At 39.1% G+C, this 22,649-nt stretch overlaps 1 protein-coding gene across 2 annotated transcripts in view; it reads left to right on the top strand.

Annotated features, from left to right (window-relative positions):
• Positions 1-16,218, top strand: part of arhgap9 (Rho GTPase activating protein 9) — a 40,757-nt gene extending 24,539 nt beyond the window's left edge. For both annotated transcript variants that reach the window (XM_060868174.1, XM_060868173.1), the window contains 15 exons: positions 2,212-2,268; positions 2,698-2,844; positions 3,027-3,089; positions 7,222-7,283; positions 8,496-8,583; positions 8,720-8,815; positions 9,040-9,138; positions 9,239-9,356; positions 9,581-9,700; positions 10,067-10,165; positions 11,103-11,180; positions 11,347-11,400; positions 12,697-12,831; positions 13,466-13,571; positions 14,225-16,218. In XM_060868174.1, coding sequence (XP_060724157.1) covers positions 2,212-2,268; positions 2,698-2,844; positions 3,027-3,089; positions 7,222-7,283; positions 8,496-8,583; positions 8,720-8,815; positions 9,040-9,138; positions 9,239-9,356; positions 9,581-9,700; positions 10,067-10,165; positions 11,103-11,180; positions 11,347-11,400; positions 12,697-12,831; positions 13,466-13,571; positions 14,225-14,417 — 1,515 coding nt within the window. In that variant the 3' untranslated portion in view covers positions 14,418-16,218. The remainder of the gene's footprint in view (positions 1-2,211; positions 2,269-2,697; positions 2,845-3,026; positions 3,090-7,221; positions 7,284-8,495; positions 8,584-8,719; positions 8,816-9,039; positions 9,139-9,238; positions 9,357-9,580; positions 9,701-10,066; positions 10,166-11,102; positions 11,181-11,346; positions 11,401-12,696; positions 12,832-13,465; positions 13,572-14,224) is intronic.
• Positions 16,219-22,649: the final 6,431 nt, after the last annotated feature.

The raw sequence follows: 22,649 nt of genomic DNA, 5'->3' as shown, positions 1-22,649 counted from the left end.
AGCGCCCAGCCACCCTGCGGAGGAAACTCATTTCGGCTCCTGTTTTAATGTTACAACAAATTCACAACTTGTTTGACACAAACAATGGCATTTTGACTGCTGTTAGAGAAAGTTTCCCAGATAATCAGCATCAGTTTTTCATGAGTGTCTGTAACTTAGTCAACAGTTTTACAGCCTGTTTACAGACAACACCTGCTCAAAACAAGTAGTCTAGGCCAGTGGTTCTCAAACTTCGGGCCCTGAGATGGTGCCAGAAAACATCTGAGTAATAGAGGCCCCTGGTTCCTTTTTTCAAAGGTGACTGGATTGAACCAATTTGGGAGGCTATCAAAGATCACAGCCTTGGTCACAGCCTAATGCTGATGCCCAGAGGGTATTTTCAATGGTCGTTTTGAACAAAACCTTAACACGAAACAGCTTGTCTCTGGACGGGACATTGTCCTCAATCATGACCCTAAAAATGGCTGGGCTTGAGCCGAACTGTTTTAAATGGGAGCAACATTACAAATGATAAAGGAGTCCCAAAGGGGGGGCTTGGGGGGTTGGAGATGTCACTCTTGCCTGTCTTCAAAACTTGAGAGCCCTGTAACTGAATGTTTAGTTGTCTCAGGCTGATTTCACGTTCACATTGTGGGTTACAAGCATTGTATTTCAAATACGATCGCATTATACACTTACAGTCGAATATACAACAATAAAGTTAACAGTGGCTTTATAAAGTGATTCAAAACATAAAAAAAGCAAAACACACCTGATGCTGATTTTTTTATTCTTCATTTTGTAGCAGTAGCGTTTTCTCTTAAAAACTTTACTGTTTTTTATTTTATTTTGTTGTAATCAATTAAGAAGTATTTTGCTCTGATCAAACTGACCCCATGCACCTGACATTACTCGTGAATATGGTCTTCTCAAGAGGACTCGAACTCACAGCTAACATTGTATTATAATAATAATATATATAACATTATAATAATAATAGTCGAGTTGTTCGTGAGAGGAGAGCTGCTTTTTTAATGACTGAGACACACTAACGCACCATACTGCAGTTCCTTGTTCTGTTGTGCGCATGTATGTGTGTGTGTGTGTGTGTGAGAGAGAGAGAGAGAGAGAGAGAGAGAAACAAACACACACACAAATATTCAGCATGCTGATTATGCCACCTTCCTTTAAAAATTGAGGAAGTTCATAAATGGAGAGCAATATGTTCTGGAGCTGTACCTCAGATGGGGTGAGTGTGGCATGACAGATAGTTTTCCTGAAGCTGTAAAAACTAGCAGACTGTTCCCTGGATTAACAGATCTGGAATTTGCTGGATTATGATATTGCAGGCAGATTGACGAGTTCCGCCGCTGTAAATTGGGTGTTTTTTCTTTTTACTGAACAGGAAGAACTTTAACCGTGACAGTTATTTCAGCTGACACACAGGAACTACCACACAGCAGCCTTGACAATTGTCATGCTACAACTGATGGTTGAAATCAAATAGAACCTGCACAGGTTTTAGCACATATTTAAGACAGAACTTCCACACTGAAACTTACACACTTACACAGAGATGATACAGGTTTGTGAATTTAGTGTTTTTTTTTATCTTGTGTGCTTAAAAATATTTTAATAGTGTGTGGTTCGTGTAGATCATCAGATCTGATGGAACAGTACGATATTTATGCCTCCATTTCTTTTGCTATTGTTCAGAAGCGTTTCAGCTTGACTGTGACTCTGTGGTGACTGTGTTGGAGAGGGTGTATATCATGTATATGAAGTTAGTCATAAAGTCAGGGGATTTCCATACTCAAAATTTCTCTGTCACTTGTGTTCATTTTCCTCTCTCTCTCTCTCTCTCTCTCTCTCTCTCTCTCTCTTTTTCTCTCTCTCTCTCACACACACTCTCTCTCTCTGTCTCTCTCTCTCACACACACACACACACACACACACTCTCTCTCACACTCTCTGTCTCTCTCTCTCTCACACTCTCTCTCTCTCTTTCTCTCTCTCTCTCTCTCTCTCTCACACACACACACACACTCTCTCTCTGTCTCTCTCTCACACACACACACTCTCTCTCACACTCTCTCTCTCTCTCTCTCTCTCTCTCTCTCTCTCTCTCTCTCTCTCTCTCTCTCTCTCTCTCTCTCACACACACTCTCTCTCTCTCTGTCTCTCTCTCACACACACACACACACACTCTCTCTCACTCTCTCACTCTCTCAGCTCTCCACTGACCTGATCCACAGTACCCAGGATGCAAATGCGCAACCGCTGAGTCAGGTGAGGCATTCGACTTTAACACCATTTGTCCTACATTGGTACCTTTTTCATAAACCGCTTATTCAGGAAGCGTGATTCAGTACAGACCCAAGAGCAGATGTAGCAGTAATTCTGTGTCAACTGTGTAATTATACAAGTTTTTACCGAACGCTCTCTTCTTGCGAAATGCTCGGATGCTGTTGACAAGTAGTGCGCTTTGAATATCTGGTGCTAAATAAGAACTTCCTGTTTGCCTGGGGGGGTTATAGTAGTTGAGATCATTTGGGCTGATCTCTAGTCTCCGTGGCACTTTAATACTGGACCTTTCTAATAAGCTGATTGAGTAAAATGAGTTTGCTAATTGAATTGAATAGAATTAAGAAAAGCAAGAAACTTTGCATCATTTGTGTATGAGTATAACTCATGTAACTAATTATTTGCATTTTACAGACCATGCAACGTGCAGCCTCATCAGACACGATCATTTCCTCCTCCTTTACTACTAATGTGCAGAGCACAGAGGGCACAACGGACATCACCCAATCCCGGTCCATGATCCGTTTTCCCCAAACAGAAAGATTCTCTTCAAATGGCAAAGTAACTTTTCAGTTTTGTGAACCTTGATGTACCACACAATAAAAATAATTTCCTTTACTGTGCAAAGATGCAGTGAAAGCTGCAAAAAACATTATCATTAACATACTCATCCTGTATAATACTGGATATGAATATGTCTTCCTCATACACTCACTCTAACGTCTTTTTATGTCCTTCAAAAGTCAGTGTGCCAAATGGTGTTGGGGTCAACTAACAGCTCTTCAGACAGTGATGGACTGACACCGGTGAGAGACATACACATACACTCTCTCTCTCTCTCTCTCTCTCTCTCTCTCTCTCTCGCTCTGTCTCTCTGTCTCTTGCGCACACACACACACACACACAAACTCTAAATCTGTCTGCTGGTTACACAGAGCATCACAAGTAATTGTCAACAAAAATGTAATGTTTTCTCAAGCAAGCGGAATAGAATTTTTTTGAAGCACAGTTTTATAGAATCAGTCCATCGGCTCACCTTCACAGTGCAACTTCTTGGATTGAAAGCATTGCGACCTGCATGACTATAAATCTTCTTCTAGAAGAATGGCTCCTCATTTTCAGCTATTCCTACATGATGGCATGCTGTGTGTACATGAGTGTTAGTACTAAAGTAAAATTACTAGCCCTACTCCTAAAGCGAGGCCAGAATCAGTGCTGAGTTTGGGTCAAGTGTGGAATGACCATATTCAAAGGACTTCTTATTAAGGGGAGGAAATTTGCAAAATCTAGTCCAAAATATTCCGAGCCTGCAGGTAGCAGTAGCCAGGTCAGTGCTCCAGGGCCCCTGGTTTGATCGTGAGTTTGGGTTGTTGTCTGTGTGGAGTTTCATATGTTCTCTGTGAGTCTCTGGATTACTACATTCTCTGGGTTCCTCCCAGTTCTCAGTCCCACAAGTCCGTGAGCAGAAGACTAAAAAATGACTGAAGATGAATAAATTAATGAAACAGTGATTCAATGCTGAATGCTAAAGGGTTTCTCTATCGTTTTATATGTAATATGATGTGCACATAGTAGCATGATATGTTAAGTAATAGTTTGATGTGGTAAATCAGGGGTTAAGGTGTTGCCAATTGAATGGAAAGTTGCGTATTCAAATCGCAGGTCCATCAAGCTGCTACTGCTTGGCCCCTGTGCAAGGCCCTTAACCCTCATTTGCCCAGTTATATAAATTGAGATATAAAAAAGTCACTCTGGTTAAGGTCATCTGCCGTACCGGAAAACACCATTAACTTATTCATTCATTCATTCATTCATTCATTCATTTTCTACCACTTATCTGAACTACCTCGGGTCACGGGGAGCCTGTGCCTATCTCAGGTGTCATCAAGGCAGGATACACCATGGACGGAGTGCCAACCCATCGCAGGGCACACACACACTCTCATTCACTCACGCAATCACACACTACGAACAATTTTCCAGAGATGCCAATCAACCTACCATGCATGTCTTTGGACCGGGGGAGGAAACCGGAGTACCCGGAGGAAACCCCCGAGGCACGGGGAGAACATGCAAACTCCACACACACAAGGCGGAGGCGGGAATCGAACCCCCAACCCTCGAGGTGTGAGGCGAACGTGCTAACTACTAAGCCACCGTGCCCCCCTCCATTAACTTATTGACTTTTTACATTTTTTATGGAATTTTATTTTGTAAACACTATGAATTTATTTGTAACTAATAATGAAACTAACAGGGAACGTTTGTATTAAGAGGAATTTCAGCTTGTAATATAAATTCAAATTTGATCGGTCATGTACACAATCAAAAAATCAAATCAAACACAATCAAACAATAGACTAGGAATAAGATTATGATTATGATTATATGTATATATACAGTTTACTTTCTATAATATGACGATATGAATATAGTATGTGTTCAATTTTAGTGCCATATATGCAATATTTGCTATGCAAAAATCCCATTATGGAAGTGGGTGCTGTGTAGAAGTCCAGAAAAGTTCTGTGTTTAATTTGTTGATGCCTGGGTGACCTGCAGGGGAAGAAACTTCTCCTCGTTCTCTCTGTGTTGGCCTTTAGGGAGTGGAAGCTCATCCCTGACTGCAATAGAAGTTTGAGTCTGATGTGTGGATGTGATGAATATGATGTAGCATAAAAGAGACAATAAGATAATAACAAGAGATAATAAACAGCAATGGTTTTATTGTAATAATATACGAATAATAAGACAAGATTGAAACAAATGTCTCATTAAGGTGACATTTATTGTCACATTAATTGATTGACAGCCTTTACAATGCACAGAAATATCAGATACTACTAATAAAAAAGTAGTATGGAAGAAGATGATCTAGAAGTGCTCATTACTTGACATCTCCACTGATGAGTACACATGATTGTTTGGTGCCTACAGCAGTAGAAAGTGAGAAATCTAGAGAGTGAGGAACATCTGCAAGGAAGTAAAGGATTTCTAAAAGTATTTACATCAATGAGCCATAACATTAAATACGCCTGCCTAATATTGTGTAGGTCTCCCTTGTGCCACCAAAACAGCTTTAAAGCATAAAGGACTGGACTCTACAATACAGCTGATGGTGTGCTGTATTATCTGACACCAAAATGTTAACTGCAGATACTTTAAGTCCTGTGAGGTGTGAGGTGGAGCCTCCATGGAATGACTCGTCTGTCAAGCACATCCCACAGATACTCGAACAGACCGAGAGCTGTGGAATTTGAAGTCAAAACTAAAAACAATTCTGAACAATTTTTGCAGTGTGGCAGGGTGAATTATCCTGCTGAAAGAGGCCACTGTCCTTTGGGAATGCTTTTGCCATGACACGGTGTACTCGGTCAGCAACAATGTTTAGCTAGGTGCCACTTCCACATGAATGTCAGGACTAAAGGTTTCCCAGCAGGACATTGTCCAGAGCATCACACCCTGCTGACTTGCCTTCTTACCAAACTGGTGTCATCTCTTCCCCAGGGAAGTGACACACACAAATTTAAAAGAGATCGTCGTTCATCAGACAGGGCCACCTTCTGCCATTGCCATTGCGCCTCAGTCCAGATGTGATGCTCATGTACTCACTTTTGTCAGGGGGCAGGTGGCAGCATGGGCATTCTGACTGGTCTGCCGCTACGCAGCCCCACACACAGCAAGCTGTGATGCACTGTGTGTTCTGACACTTTTCTTTTGTAGTCAACATTAACTTTTTCAGCAATTTATGAACCAGTGGCTTTTCTGTGGGATCGGAACAGACTTGCCCCGTGTGTGAATCAGTGAGCCTTGGGCTTCTATGACACTGTCGCTGGTTCACCGGTTGTCCTTCGGTGGACCATTTTTGCTATGTTGTATGCACTGCATACTGAGACCCGCACACAAAGACCTGCTGTTTTTGAGATGCTCTTACCCTGTCATCTAGCCATCGCATTTTGGCTCTTGTCAGAGTCGGTCATAACCTTACACTTGCCCATTTTTCCTGCTTGCTGCCTAATATATCCCACCTCGTGACAGGTGACACTGTACCAAGATAATCATGTTATTCCCATCACCTGTCAGCGGTTTTAATGCCATGATTGATCGGTGTAGTTTGTAAAATTATATTCATAACAGATAATAATGTTAAAAATGTTCAGTCTGCTCTGTGACAGTATCAGCCAGCGTGCATCATCAAATGGGTCCAAGAGACAATTTTATATATTTAATGACTTAATCTTTCTTGCACATCATCCAGCCAACACTTCAGCTCCAGCTCAGAACAGGCTGATACAAAATCCTGCCTTGGTGTCAGGCAGAATAAAATATCATAATAAATGTTTGATGATTTTAAGAAGGCTGTCAGGTGGAGACGGTGTCTTCTTGGAATAACTTATGGATTTCTGGCAGTCTATTTTCAGAAGGAAAAATAAATCTTTCTCTAACAGTATATATTCTTTATTAATCACGGATGTAAATTTATTAAGATTGTTGTCATCACCTTGAAGTTTATTATTTTCTAATAAATTTCTTATACCACAGTGGCAATTGATTAAACAATGGCATATTATACATTTTGTTTGTTTCTAGTATTATGTCTGATCTTGTGGCACGTCCGGGAAACAAACTAGTTCGGTCTACATTACAGCAGCGATAAAACGCTCTCTTTTCCTTTTCTCTCTTGATTTGTATTCATCACTGCTATTAAAGCTTGATTGTTATAGAATATTAGTCAACAGCTTCAGGCCAGAAGATTAAACAGTGCTGTGGTATAATCAAGTATAATATCCACATACAATATATAAACTGAAAGAGTGAAATTCAGGTCCAAAGCTCTTCAGGTCCAAATGCAAATTTATGCAGATTACATTATTGTGTGTGCGTGCATGTGTATGTGTGTCTTGCCGAGCTTCTGCTGACATCTGTCTTCTTATGCAGGAGCTTGAAAAAGCAGGTCTGCTCAACAAAACCAAGATAGCGGAAGGAGGTCGGAAGCTGAGGTAAGTTTATTTTAAATGACGTGTTCACACATGTCCTTTATATGCTACCCCTTCAATCCTAAAGTAATCCTGTACCTGATGTCCAGTGTGTCATGATGGTTACGTTTTAAATCTTCAAAAATTTCTTCTCTTTTCTGATAAAATAAAAGCTGTAATCACTTGAGCTCCTGAATAATTTTTCGGTTATTCATTTGGAATATTATAAAGAAAATAAATAAATCAATTTGTGATATAAGTTCGGTTTCTGGTAATCCATCGTGTCATCCTGCTTAACTTCTCGTTAAATGTATTTTAAACACGTGTGAATCTGCCATCACACTGTACAATGTTTCTGTTGCAGACAATCACACGTCACATAGATTTCTTTCAATTTGTTGGGATCTGCTGTCTGAGAGCATATAATGTAGCATGCTCACTTTTACAGTCACCGTTGTGACTAAACACTGTCAACAACACTGATCTGGCAGTGTGTGAAACTTTTTATTAAAATCTCACCGTCACCGATGCTATGACATCTATATAAAAGCCGCCGGCATGAGGACGGCATTAGAAAAGCAAAACTCTGACATGGAGAACAGTTTATCGCATGGTGTGTTAGAGAATCAGCCAAGATTTTATTGGAATAAAATCTCATACAGTGTGACAAGTAATAATCTTAAAAGATCACTGTATCTGCAGGGGGGCACGGTGGCTTAGTGGTTAGCACGTTCACCTCACACCTCCAGGGTCGGGGTTCGATTCCCACCTCTGCCTTGTGTGTGTGGAGTTTTCTCCCCGTGCCTCGGGGGTATCCTCCGGGTACTCCGGTTTCCTCCCCCGGTCCAAAGACATGCATGGTAGGTTGATTGGCATCTCTGGAAAATTGTCCGTAGTGTGTGTGAGTGAATGAGAGTGTGTGTGTGTGTGTGTGCCCTGTGATGGGTTGGCACTCCGTCCAGGGTGTATCCTGCCTTGATGCCCGATGACGCCTGAGATAGGCACAGGCTCCCCGTGACCCGAGGTAGTTCGGATAAGCGGTAGAAAATGAGTGAGTGAGTGAGTGTATCTGCAGTGTTAAAGCAGCTCAAGCTAGTCAGAAGATGTTTAAACACACAACTGAAATCCAGACAACATGATTGTGCAAATATTTGCACTTCAGCACTGCGCTGCAAATTAGACACCTGACTAATAGCTGATGTTGAATATAATTTCGAGTGTTTATGTGGCCTGCAGGAAAAACTGGAACCCCTCGTGGGTAGTGTTGGTGGGAAACAGTCTTATGTTCTTCAAAGATCCCAAAACCCAAAATACTGATAGCTGGGTAAGAAAACCTGCATCCCACATGTATTTGAAAAACAGATCTTCATGTATGGGCTCATGTTCATCATGAGAAGCTCAGTGCACTACTCAGTGTGTGTGTGTGTGTGTGTGTGTATACGCCTGTCTCTGTGGTGTAGAAACCTGGGAACAGCTGTCCAGAGAGCAGTGTGGATCTAAGAGGAGCTCAGCTGCAGTGGGCCAATGAGCTGTCCAGTAAGAAGAATGTCTTCAAGGTAAAGAAACAGGTTACAAAAGATTGGTTTAAAAATGAGTAGAAGAATATTTGAATATTAGAGAGCAGCTTTAAAGGTTGTGTGCTGCATGATGTGAAAATGTTCAGCCAGGCAATGCTATTGTAACGGTGAGTTCCTCTTTACTCTTCTCTTTCAAGCTTATTAACAGGATAACATATATACTTTGTGTGTGTGTGCGTGTGTGTGTGTGTCTCTGTGTGTAGTTGAGGACGGTTACGGGAAATGAATTTTTGCTGCAGTCAGACACTGAGTCTGTAATTAGAGAGTGGTACAGCACAATACAGAAAGTTATTGACAAACTTGTAAGTCCAACTTGATCAATAATAAATATTTCATATTACTATGCACTTAATATCTGTGTGGTCTAAGTGGATTTGGTGTGTGTGTGTGTGTGTTCTAAAGGATAAGGAGAATCCTTTGGATAATGTATTGCAGTATTCTTTGAGGAGAGCAGGCTCCTTGGAGTTGTTGGACCAAAGTGGAGATGAAGAGGAGAACCGTACAGGACACAAGCCTTCGCGTTAGTCTACAAACACACACCGCTCCGTAAATAGATTATGGAGGTTTAGGATGGAGCCAGATCATATCTAGATAAATGTTGCAACATATTACTTGTAATTAATACAGTAAATCATAATTAATACATATTAATGCCATAAATACAGTCGGTTTTGTAGCAACTCACACAGTCGTAAAGTCATTTTTAAATAAAAAAAATCCCCCTTTCTTTCGCTTTCAATTCAGTCCCACGCTCCATCTCCAATTTGGAGACTTCAGAGCGCAAGCGAGTGAAGAGTCGCTTACGGAAGCTCATTCTGAGGAGACCACCAATTCAGGCCTTACAGGAAAAAGGCCTCATCAAAGGTGAGTTATATTTAAAGTGTGTGACAGTTTCAGAGAGACAGATATTTAACGGCTATTTAAAGCACCGATACAGACTTTCCGATACTTTCCATATCTCTAGCACTACTGATACTGTTGCTTTGTATCTAACCACATTTGTATAAAAGAAAAAGAAAAGAAAACAGTAAAGGATTTCAGATTTATGAACATACTGTATGCACTGTACATCAAGGGGTAACAATACTACATCCATCGACAGCTCATCTTTACATGTGTACATATATAATGACAAAGGTTTATAGGTTGTATGGGATTTTTTTCAGCGGTAAAGACAGGATGTAATTGATGTGTGTGCTTGATTTTTTTTTATTTTTTATTTTTTTTCAGACCAGGTATTCGGCTGTAGTTTAGAGCTGCTGTGTGAGAGGGAAAAGAGCACAGTGCCACGCTTTGTCAGAAACTGTATCGAAACTGTAGAGAAGAAAGGTAAGCCTAATTTCAGTTAAAATAGCAGTGATACAGAGGTGTAAATATTTATCCCCTGTAGACTGAAGAAAAAAATGAGATCATTTGTATATACACATTCTACACAGACCTTACAGTAGCTCAGCACTGTCCCCTTAAAGCCCTAAAATGTTCTATTCATCTAACGTCCGATATACTGCTTCCCCTTTTCCTTTCCTCTTTTACACCGTAACCTTGCTTTTAAATTTGCATTAAAACATTACCTGCTACTTTTCTATTGTTTTCTATCAGCGACAGAGACGAATCAGAAGTTAAGACTAATGAGGGTGCAACGCTCCAGCTTATGACACATTCTGACAGTATTCATCACATTAGGACGTTAATGAATAAGAAATTTCAATTTGTATATTAAAGCAATGTTTCTCCCAGACAGATTAGGGTACAGTGTCAGGTACCAAGTGACCTGTACAGTGTGAAGTAGTAACAGTGTCAGATTTGTACTAAATGTATACGTCAGAAGCCTTTATCCAGAACGACTTACATTTTATCTTATTTTATACAACTGAGCAACTGAGGGTTAAGAGCCTTGCTCATGAACCCAACTCACAACATAATATTACAGAATAATGTCTCAAAAACCTTTATTCAGTTCTGTTTCCACTATATAAGGTATAACGTAACGGCACGTGCTCAGTAGCTGCTTTGTTAAAAAAAAAAGAAAAAAAGACTAGCATTAATATTTACTCTGTATTAAATATCAATGTGTGATTTTATTGTGTCAAAGAAAATCAACTGAAATACATTTTCTGTAATACTATCACAAGTACCATTGTGCAATAGGAAATCAGTAGCACTGTTTGTCCCTTCCTCTGTTCCCCATCATGTGATACGTCTGATATCATTACCACCTATGGTTAAACATGCATTCTGCCCACTGTGTGTGTTTGTGTGTTTTCAGGTTTAGAGACAGATGGTATCTACAGAGTCAGTGGAAATCTGGCTATAATCCAGAAACTACGCTTTGCTGTCAATCATGGTAAGATACACACAGATTATACAGCTCGATAACTGTAATGAATCAAAAAAAGGTGAAATCTGTTATAAAATCTGATATAATCATTTGAAGAAGAGACTGTACACTGTATATAACATATTCAATCAGGTGCTAATAGGTGGTGTGTAACTCCTGTCCATTCTTCCAGAGCGAGCCGTGTCTACGGACGGACGTTATCTCTTTCCAGAGGATTTAGTGCCAGGTAGCACGTCCATTCAGCAGGAATGAAAATCCATGCTTGTTTCCACTCTAAAGCTAGCTTTGCTTTCTTCGTGGTGTCTGGGAGTCTGCTGCCATGTTGCACAACAACTGCTTATACACAAGAGGCTTAAATCAACAGTTTAGCCTGTAACATTGCAATTCTTGAGTAATTTCTAGTAGGCAAGCAGATTCCTACTTAGCTTCATAACAAGCTAACGCAGTCACATTAAACAGTCCTAGGTTTATCTTTAAACCATGTTCTAAATGTAAATTGTCTCGTGGACCACAGATGAATCCTTACTATGTACTGGAAATCAGTGCTATCTAAAGCACAGGTCTGAAGCATACCGACCTGATAAGGATTCTAATCCATCCCAATTAATGAATTTCTAATCTGTATTTTAAACAAAAATCGTCTCGTGAGCTGTAATTGACTTGAAAGATTTGAGTAAAGAGCTAGTGTCTGTTATTCCACTAGGGGCAAATTAGAGTAAAAAAAAAAACCCAGGGTTATAAACTCATCCACTGACAAAATGTATTAAGGACATGTACTTTATTACAGCAAACTAAAACTTGGCATGTTATCCAAGTGAAGTACTTTTCCCAAACGAAGTCCATGACATATATAATAATTATTAAAAAATGATGATAAATGTTTTTTTTTATTATTATTCTATAATATTAATGACCAATGGCAATGAATTGTAGCATTTTCATTTCTTTTCTATCTGATACATAAATGCAGTGTGCATTTAAAACGTAACCTTTAAATCATGCTGCACCTTTTAAGAGGTGTTGGTGAGGTGCTCTCGTTGATGTTGATGCTACTAGTCACTAAGCTGATTATATTTGGTCCGGGACACCTGTCATGGGTCTGTGGCCTGTTTCTATGTTCGACAGTGTTGCTGCTGTTGGGGAAGTTTGTGACTGACACCTTGTGGCTAGTGTCACTGCACACAGCTTATTAAAGCATGCATGCTGCTCTCTATTGCTCTGTTGATTTATTTTTATTTGCTTGTGCTTCGCTGACTGAGAGAAATATGAGATAATGTATTATGAATTTATATAGTGCTCCGGATCAAAACTGTGTAATGAAATGCTATAAGCTGTTTTTGCCTTTGAGCAATTTGCATGTGTTTCTCTGCAACATATGTGTCTCATTCTAAAAAGCTGTGATAAATATGAGAAAAATTCTCCATCCGTGCAACAGCCCTAAACTAACTTATTTTCTCTTTCTATCTTTCTCTTTTCTCCTGTTTATACACTCCCAAATTTTTTTTTTTTCATTGTGGGTCAGTGGAGCATGTGGACCTGGAAGACCCACAGTGGGAGGACATCCATGTGATCACAGGAGCCCTGAAACTCTTCTTCAGAGAGCTTCCTGAACCACTTGTACCTTTTGGAGTCTTTCAAGACTTTGTCGATGCTGTTAGTAAGTGAGAGAAAGAGAGAGAGAGATGGATGGATGGATGGATGGATGGATGGATGGATGTTTATGTTGTGATATTTGTTATAGTAGCATTTTCTACAATTCTTATGCTAATCCTGTTGCTACAACTCATCCAAAAAATAAAGAAATAAATAAAGAAATCTTCCCAAAATCCTACCCTCACTGTTTGATTGACAGGGCTACCTTGTTGACTGTGAAAATGCAAATGTGAACAGGATTGCAGAGGTGTATTATTTTTGGCTGAGTTGTAGCATGAGGATGAGAAAGTGCAAAGGATGGCATGCTGGGTTTTTTTTTTTTTTTTTCATTATCTTGGATTGATACCAATTAAGGAAACAGAAATGCCAAAGACTTTGCACTTATCTGTTATATTTTGGCAGCTAGTGTACAAAAATGCATGTTTTGGGATTGATTCTGAAATATGTGTTATGCTGTTTTTTGGATGAACGTTTCTGGATTAGCAGATTATGAATCTGAATAAAGTTGCATCTATTTGGAAATATGAACTCTATCAAGTCTACAACCTGCTGATATTACTAAGAACCATATAAACTAATGTACTGAAAACTGTCGTTATGCAATTGCTATTGTTGCTTATTATGTGTGTACATTTTAGAGCTGTCAGATTACATGGATAAAGTGGACCGTTTGAAAGTGCTCATCGTCAGCTTGCCTTCCCCGAACCACAACACCATGAAGCACATGTTCCAGCACCTAAAGCGGTATGTATTGTATTTACGAGCGACAGCGCATTGATAATACCTCTGTTTTGTATAAGATCTGGTATATAAGATGCTTTTGTATGTTTTTCCCTTTTTAATATTATTTTCAGCCACAAGAGGGAGTAGGGAGCTGACATTGTTTACTCTTATCAGTGTTGTGTGTGTGTGTGTGTGTGTGTGTGTGTGTGTGTGAGAGAGAGAGAGAGAGAGAGAGAGAGAGAGAGAGAGAGATATTAAAAGAGATTATATATATACACCTGAGCTATAATCCTTTTGTTTTTTTCTTTTCTCTTCCAGGACTACTTTGTATACTACTTGTGTACTTCTTTCATTCATGTGCATCCTTTCCTTTTATCTCTTTTAACTCATTTTTTTATGTCTTTTTTTGTCTTTTTTTTTTTGTCATCTGATAGAAGGAACACCAGTGCCATCACTCCTGGAACCTCTCTTCCCTTTCCCCCTTTTTCTTTTTAATGTGGAAGTTTTGAGCAATTGCTGGCAGGATCTGTGGTTAAGTGGGAATGGCATTTTTCAAGAGAAAAAAAAGCCTCATACTAGAGGTTTAACCCTTCTTTTACCCTGTGTCCTTGTTGCACTCTGTCTCACCACCAGCGCACTCACGCAGTATCTTGTGTCCTCTCTCAACATTGCAGGGTGATGGAGCACTCAGATTGTAATCGCATGACAATGCAGAACATCGGGATCGTCTTTGGGCCGACTCTGATGCGTCCGCAGAACGACTGTGCGAACATGGCCTTTAACATGGTTTATCAGAACCAGGCAGTAGAACTCATCCTCAGTGAATTTAACCAGATCTTTGGATCTGACTCATCCACATCTCCCTGACACTGGTGTGGAAGCTGGACAGCAGCAGAACCTGCTCACTGTGAACCAGAGGAATCTAAAAGGCATGGAAGGCGAGCTAAATATGATCCATGCAACTATTCATTAAACTGCATCGCTGCCACAAATTTCATCCTAGTGGATGATGGATGAATGGATGGAAGTGCTTGAGCAACAATCAGTCAACTGGCCTTTAGTGGGCACAAAGTCACACAAAAAAACATGTGTTTTCAAATTGAATCAAGAGGCTTATTTTATGTTCTTTAGTGTGTGTGTGTCAATGTGATGTCTCCTCGCAACTGTTTTTCATTGTATTGTTTGTGGCGGCTTTGGGAAAACCTCACATTTTGCTTTGGCAAAAAAAGACATTAGCCTCCATGAACTAAATTCTATAAAAGGAGATCAGCAATAGTCACCCAATACGCATAAACAGAAGACAGTTCTGAAGTGTAACCTGTTATTCAACTGTGTTTGAGTCATCTTGTTTCTTTTTTAACAGTCCAAATTACTATGTAATCTCCTTTTCCATTGTTTCAGAAGTATGGCTGTAGTGTGTGTGTGTGCATATGTGTGTGTGTGTTTTGCGTGACAGATAGAAGGGCAGAAGTATGGTCCGTATTTTGCTCGTTGATTCGGTGGAGCTTTTTGCCACTTTTGGTCCAAATCTCTGTTTTTAATAACAGAACAAAAGAAGAGCTAAAAATGCATTATGTTTAAAAAATGTGGAGTTAACCCCCCACAACCCCCCATCAGCACCAGGGCTTTGGTAATTTTATATTGACTGTGGCTTGGCAAGAGACAAGAAGAAGTGAGACGGGAAGAAAAGAACACAGAGAGCATATGGATTTTAATGTTAGGGTTTATATATTTATTCATTTCTTATTTTCTTATTATTGCTACGGGCAGCATGAAGAACAGGGGAGTTTACTGAAGAAGTATAAGTGGAGAAATGAAATGAAGTTTTATGTCATTTTTGTTACTGTTGAGTATTTCCTTGTATATTTAATGGACTGTTGCCCGTCTCTTAATACCGTTGTAATTTTATTTTTTTAAACCTCCTTTCTCACTGGAAAAACCTTCATAAACTTTATTAATAAATGTACGTGTTTAATCCCAGCGCCTCACCAGTGCAGTCTGCAGGGTTTGGAGGGTCTCTATGCCCACCATACACCGGATTCAAGCTGTATTTAAATGCATTTCTAGAACTGTACAAGTCCTGCAATTTTAAAGATATCTTTATACTGTGATGTAAAATATTCCCTGGATATGTTCTGCTTTGAAGCCCTGCACCTTTCCCTTAAAGGCAGTTCACAAGACATATAGTTTTAACAGAGGAGGTGTGGTTGGTTGGAGGAAAGGAAAAAGTTTGTCATTGTTTTCACTGCAATTGCAGTTTGCCTCACAGGCAGCAGAAGACAATCACGACAATCACAATTTGCTTCTTTATCTGTTTAATTGAATCATGTGTGTTGGAAATAGAAAAACATTTCGGACTACAAACAGCACAGCAGCCTTTTTTTAAACAAGTTCATACTGAATATCAGTCCATCAAAATTCTTTTATTTGTTGTGCCAAATGTTTGGCCCAGTGACCTTTGACTAATCCCAAAGATTTGTAAAATTGTATATTTTAAATAAAATGACACAATTTCCTTTTTTTAAAGTAATAAAAATGTGGTTTTTGATCTCATCTGAATACTGTTTTTTAAGTTGCCGACATGGTCTGTATCTTTTCTCTTCCTCCAGATCCTGTAAGTTCATTTGAGCAAAATATTTGACAATAAAAACTAATTGAGGAAATCTGAGACTATGTCTGGGGCAGAAACACTCTCACTCACTCATTTTCTATCTCTTATCCGAACTACCTCGGGTCACGGGGAGCCTGTGGCTGTCTCAGGCATCTTCGGGCATCAAGGCAGGATACACCCTGGACGGAGTGCCAACCCATCGCGGGGCACACACACACTCTCTCATTCACTCACGCACTCACACACTACGGACAATTTTCCAGAGATGCCAATCAACCTACCATGCATGTCTTTGGACCGGGGGAGGAAACCGGAGTACCTGGAGGAAACCCCCGAGGCACGGGGAGAACATCCCTGGAGGTGTGAGGCGAACGTGCTAACCACTAAGCCACCGTGCCCCCCTGGGGCAGAAACATTCATCAAAAAAAGTCTTCAGAGAACGATATGTGAAAATGGATTTTGGTTTGCTGTACTAGTGATTTAATGTACATAATGAGAACAATCAGATTCTACATATTTGATGACATATTTACTTGTGAAAATTCAGTCTTGGTTTAAATTTTTTATGTAAAAAAATAACTAAAAACCATAAATCATGCCAGAACCTTTTCTGCTTTTATTCATAAAATAAAAGAGTGATAGAATAATCATTATAAAGAGTGATATAATCATTTTAAGGCAAAAAAAAAATTCTAATCTAATACTAGTTGAAGCATCTTTAGATTTTATTCACGGCATTCAATCTTTTTGGGTAAAAGTCAGTCAGTTTGCCACATCTTGAGTGGGTATGGTGTTTTTTTTGCACCCATATTCTTGTTTCATCAGACCAAATCATGCTTTATTCTACATGGTTTTATGAGGTGGATGTTTCTGTTTTTTTTGTTTGTTTGGTTGTTTGTTTTTTCTTTTGCAATGTTAATCTTGGATGTTTTTTTGTTTAATCCTACCACTCTACCCCATAGCCCAGACATATGAAGAATTCGGGAGATTGTTGTCACATGTAGGGAGCAATCAGTATTTGCCAGAAATTGATGCAATTCTTTTAATGTTGCTGTAGGCCACTTGGCAGCTTCTCTGGCTGGTTTTCTTGGCCTTCTTGTCGTTTTTAGAAGGACATCCTGTAGTGTCACTGTTGTGCTGTGTTTTGTGTATTGTCATTACACTGATCCTTGCTATATCCAGTGCCTTGGACATTTTTTGTAACACTCTACTTTAGTTAGATGTTACCAAGCACATCCTATAGGGTCAGCTGTTCTTTTGTTGGGGTCACTTTACTTGATGGTAGGTTTATACTACTTAGCATTTAATGTGATTTGATAGATTTTAAATACTGCTACATTCCCAGTTACAAAAGTTGTGCACACTTATGCAAACTGAGTATTGAACTTTTTTATTTTTCTTTTTTTCCTTGACCATTTCTGTCACTTGACTTTATATGTTGCAATTTCACAATAAGTAAGAAAAAAAGATTCTGACATGGTTTAACTTAGTTTGCTTTTTTTGTGCCACTGATTCTATTAACCATCAACCCAGTCCAGTATGAAAAAGAAATCACCATTTATTTAGATTTACAGCATTTGGCAGACACACTTACCCAGAGCGACTTACATCTTAGCTCATTTTATATAAAGCTGATCAATTGAGGGTTGGGGGCCTTGCACAAGACTTGTTGGACCTGGGGTCTGAACTCATAACTTTTCAATCAGTAGTGCAATTCCTTAGACACTGAGCTACAATGTTGCCCCCTCCCCAGTCAACCAATCAGTCAACCATGTAACCAGATTTACTTTATAATTGCCTCCAGTTAGAGTAGACACACACAGGCTTGATTGCTGGCAGCCAAATTTGAAATAGGATAAAAGGTGCTCAGCAAGCAGTATATCATTCCATGATCAAAATAAGCTATAAATATTATTGAAATATATCAGTGTGGAGTATCAGGCTCTGGGAGCACTGGGACTCTGGGAGAGAAACAGTGAGCGCCATTAGCTCCAAATGGAGAAAACTTGGAACAGTTTAAAATCTACCCAGAAGTGGCCAGAGTACCAAAATTCCTCCAAGAGCACATCAGTGTATTAGAAAGCAATAGAAAGAATCTAGACAAAAACGGTATCCACAGGATACATCAAGATACATAAAATACATCTCACATTTAGCAAAAAAAAAAAAACCAACAAAAAAACACTGTGATGACCTTCTGGCACAATGTTCTGTAGAATCTTGTACCTTGTTGACTGATAAGTTAAAATCAAAACCATTTGGAGGACATTCCATGTCTCATCAAAAGTTAAACACTTCATTACACAATAAAAACATCATAACAGCAGTCGAACATGGTGATATTAGTGTGATGGTAGGGAATGCTTTGCTGCTCCAGGTCCTAGGCAACATATATAAATGATGGAATCATGAATACTGCTCTGTACCAGAGTATATCTGATCATCAGTCCATAATATGATGCTCAAATTCAATTCAATTCAATTCAATTCAATTCAATTCAATTCAATTCAATTCAAGTCAGTTCAATTCAATTAAAGTTTATTTGTATAGCACTTTTTGACAATTGACATTGTCTCAAGGCAGCTTTACACAACATAAACATAAAACAAAAGGTTATTATAAAGAATAATATACAGATTAATAGAATACAAAATTCAAAACTAATATTATTCACTCTCTCACTCATCTTCTACCGCTTATCTGAACTACCTCGGGTCACGGGGAGCCTGTGCCTATCTCAGGCGTCATCGGGCATCAAGGCAGGACAAAACTAATATTAGATATATTTAAATGTGTTTGTATTTATTCCCAATAAGCAAGTCTGAGGTGACTCAGGCAGCAGTGGCAAGGAAAAACTCCCTTGAATGGTAAAGGAAGAAACCTTGAGAGGAACCAGACTCAAAGGGAAACCCATCCTCTTATGGGTGACACTGGAGGGTGTGATTATAAATATACAGTCTGACAAATTGATGCAAAAGACCACATGCAGTTGGCATCTCCTCTTTAGTATCGCAGAGTCTAACTGGTGCTGGTAAATCTCTAGATGCCTCAGGATTCTCACAGAGTCGGCCTCATCTCAGTGGAGGTCCAAAATCTTCATCGCACGGAAGACAATCGGAGCTTGTCCAGTGAGGGCAATTAAAGCTGGTTAAATATTCTGTGTTACTGATCAGAAGGTAGGTGGCCACTCATCAGATCCCACTTCCATGAAAACCTTAACAATCAAGGATATCGAACAAAGACAATTAAAGAGGACCTGTGTGTACTGTGGAGAACATAGTCATGTGCAACCTACCCAGAATAACTTAATGCAACCTAATGGAAATTTAGGTGTGAGAATAGTACTAGATCAATATCAGCCATTTAGGGAATCTTCATTATTAAAGGATTGGCTAAGAAACTTCTTTTCATTCTGAGCAGGAAATCCATGCCACATTAAACATTACCCCAGTTTTTTTTTTTAATTTAGTAAATACATTTAGTAAGAACAAGTTTGACCATCTACTACTGTGTAGATCATGGGACTGTGCCATAAAACAGTTCCATAATAAAGCATTCATTTTTAGTAACAACTTGAAGCCATGCTAGGAGTGTGAAGAATCATTAAAACTAGAACGGCAATCTTTATCACCACAAGGGGGTGATGTAAGTGCTTCATCATGAGTTATGGGTGTTGCTAACACCCCCCTTTGTCTGTCAGATCTTTGGCGATAAAGTACTCAGAGACATGTTTGATCAAGATGTCATTGTTCAAAGTGACAATATTTTTTATGTTTATTGGCTGATGAGGTTGACCATGTCTACTATACATTTCCTGGTTTGTAGAACTGACTGTATGTCAAGGCTGAAACATTTTACAGTTTCACAAGTCTATAGTCTTATTCATAAAATATATTTTTAAAAGGTAAAGTGTGTGTATTCAGTGAGGAATAGCCACAACCTAGAGATTTGATTAGAGATCTACAAATTGTTTTGGATTTCAAAAACATTTACATAAGATGTGTATAAAGTCTTATCATTTTAGCTGCCCAACATCATTGCAAGCTAAAAATCATTAGCCACATGCTCTGCATTTAACTGTTTAAAGGAACACGTCAATATTTTGCAGGCCTAGGTTAGTCAGGTTTAACTCAGTATGCACACAGGTTTATTCTCCCTTAACCCTCTCATTTCTGTAGCAGCACCAATGATAGTACAGACTTCCTTACAGATATACCATTCTCTGATCACAACAATTTAATAGGTTATTGCTCTTTTAACAAGGACATTGCGAGTTCATTTCTGTAACTAAGTTTCCTACTGCACTCAAAACAACCAAAGGTCTATCCAAAAGCTTTTTTCTTCTTCCAAAGAATAAATTTCAGTCTCACAATTGCTTTCAATCTCAGGTAAGGGGTTAGCTGTGATAGCAGTATATGGCCAAAACCAGGTCATCTTCAGCACTAACCACTCACTATCCAGTGTTAGGTTTCTATCTCCCATTACTTCCTTTGTCACATTAAGCAGGCAGCCAGTAGATGGCTATGAGTAAAGATATTCTGAAACTGCTCAGTTTCTTTACATTTACATTTACAGCATTTGGCAGATGCCCTTATCCAAATCGACGTACATAAGTGCTTAAATCTCTAACATTGGATACATTAATGCTGCCTCACTAGGTTACATACTTAATATACACATTTGTTCAAAGTTACAATAAAAAAGTGTCAAATGTTTTTTCTGTTTGTTTGTTTGTTTGGTTTTTTTTTAAATGCAAAAGATAAGGAAAGTAGTGCTAGTTGAAGTGTTTCGGTCTTCAACCGCCGCTTGAAAATAGCCAGTGACTCAGCTGTCCGGACCTCTAGGGGAAGTTCATTCCACCACCTTGGTGCCAGTACAGAGAAGAGTCTTGTAGTATACTTGCCTCTTACCCTGAGAGATGGTGGAACCAGTCAAGCAGTGCTGGTAGATCAGAGGGTGCGGGGTGCAGTGATATGCGAGGAGTGATGAAGGCTTTGAGGTAAGAGGGAGCTGGTCCATTTTTGGCTTTGTAGGCCATCATCAGTGTTTTGAATCTGATGCGTGCAGCTACCGGAAGCCAGTGGAGGGATCGCAGCCACAGGGTGGTATGCGAGAACTTTGGCAGGTTGAAGACAAGCCGGGCAGCTGCATTTTGGATCATTTGCAGAGGACGAATTGCGCTCATAGGTAATCCAGTCTTGAAATGACAAGAGACTGAACAAGTACCTTTCATTCATTTCCTTTTCTCTTTTCCTGGAGGTGGTTGTCATGGTAACAGGCTGAGATGGTCGGCCCAGACTTCTCTAATCCTGGACTAAATTCCTGCTTCTCTAAATTAATGTTCCCAAGCCAACTTGTAGACATAAATTCTCTTTTTCTGTTAGGAGGTGCCTGATACGGCTCTCCCAAGAAATTATCAGAGCGAATCTTTATAAGGTGCTCACACCACCTCAACTGGCTCCTCTCATTTCCACTCTGAGGCTTGCCAAGCTTTCGGCAACTTCTTTACTCCATCATGGAGAGAAATTCCAGCAACATAATTCTCTTTTTCCCTATCTGTAACTCATAACTCTAAAGGAGGATAAAGATACAGACCAATAAACTGAGAACTTTGTCCAAAACCCGAGCTTCACTACAAAAGACTTTTACAGTAACACTGCAGTCTGAGCCATTATTTTTGTCAGCCTCATATTCTCTTTTTCCATCACTCGTGAATAAGATTCCTGTATGCTTAAGCTATTTCACCAGGGTGGAGGGTTTTACCCTTCACCTGAGGGAAGTATGCTACATTTTCAAGAGAAATCTTCATCCTTGGAGGTGCTGCTTTTCATTCCAGCTGCTTCACTCTGTAGTGAATGTTGGAGCTGACACTAGAATAACATCATCCACAAATAACAGGACTGTCAGATTTATCATATCTTGTCTATTGCTGTTATCTTGTCTTCATTCTCATCTGATGTGATGAATTCTCAAATGTTTTAAATTTATTTGATTAGTGGAATTTTTGTTTCACACCATCCTGTCTATTTCTGCATCTATTTCTGAATGTAGTAATTTTATTTGTACATATTTATTTATATATGTATGCATATTTGTAAATATAATTGTACACATTCTTACTAATCTCTCTACATATATTATTCTTTTATGAATCCCGGATAAAAACAGTAGTGTTCCAGTGTCAAATCAGTTTCCTTTTTTATATTAATCTATGTAGATACACAGTTTTTGGGACAGCCCAAAGTCCACATCTGACTCAGAATGTTAACAGTGGACCCCACTGTTAGGGGATGATTCATCCATGAAGATGATTCATTCTTTTCAGGCTTTTTTCATTAAAAAAAAATCATGCTAGTATACAGATGACAAAAAACTGATGTATCTTCATAAAATTTGTAAATATTTAGAAAAAAAAAGATTTATTCTAGACATTATAGGTTATAGGTTATTATAGGCTGACCGTTATGTCTAACCAGCACCTGAGAAC

Source organism: Tachysurus vachellii, chromosome 4, assembly GCF_030014155.1.
Source record: "Tachysurus vachellii isolate PV-2020 chromosome 4, HZAU_Pvac_v1, whole genome shotgun sequence".
NCBI classification, from domain to species: Eukaryota; Metazoa; Chordata; class Actinopteri; order Siluriformes; family Bagridae; genus Tachysurus; species Tachysurus vachellii.
The sequence above is the reverse complement of the archived record's forward strand: the minus strand, read 5'-3'. Positions and strand labels throughout refer to the sequence as shown.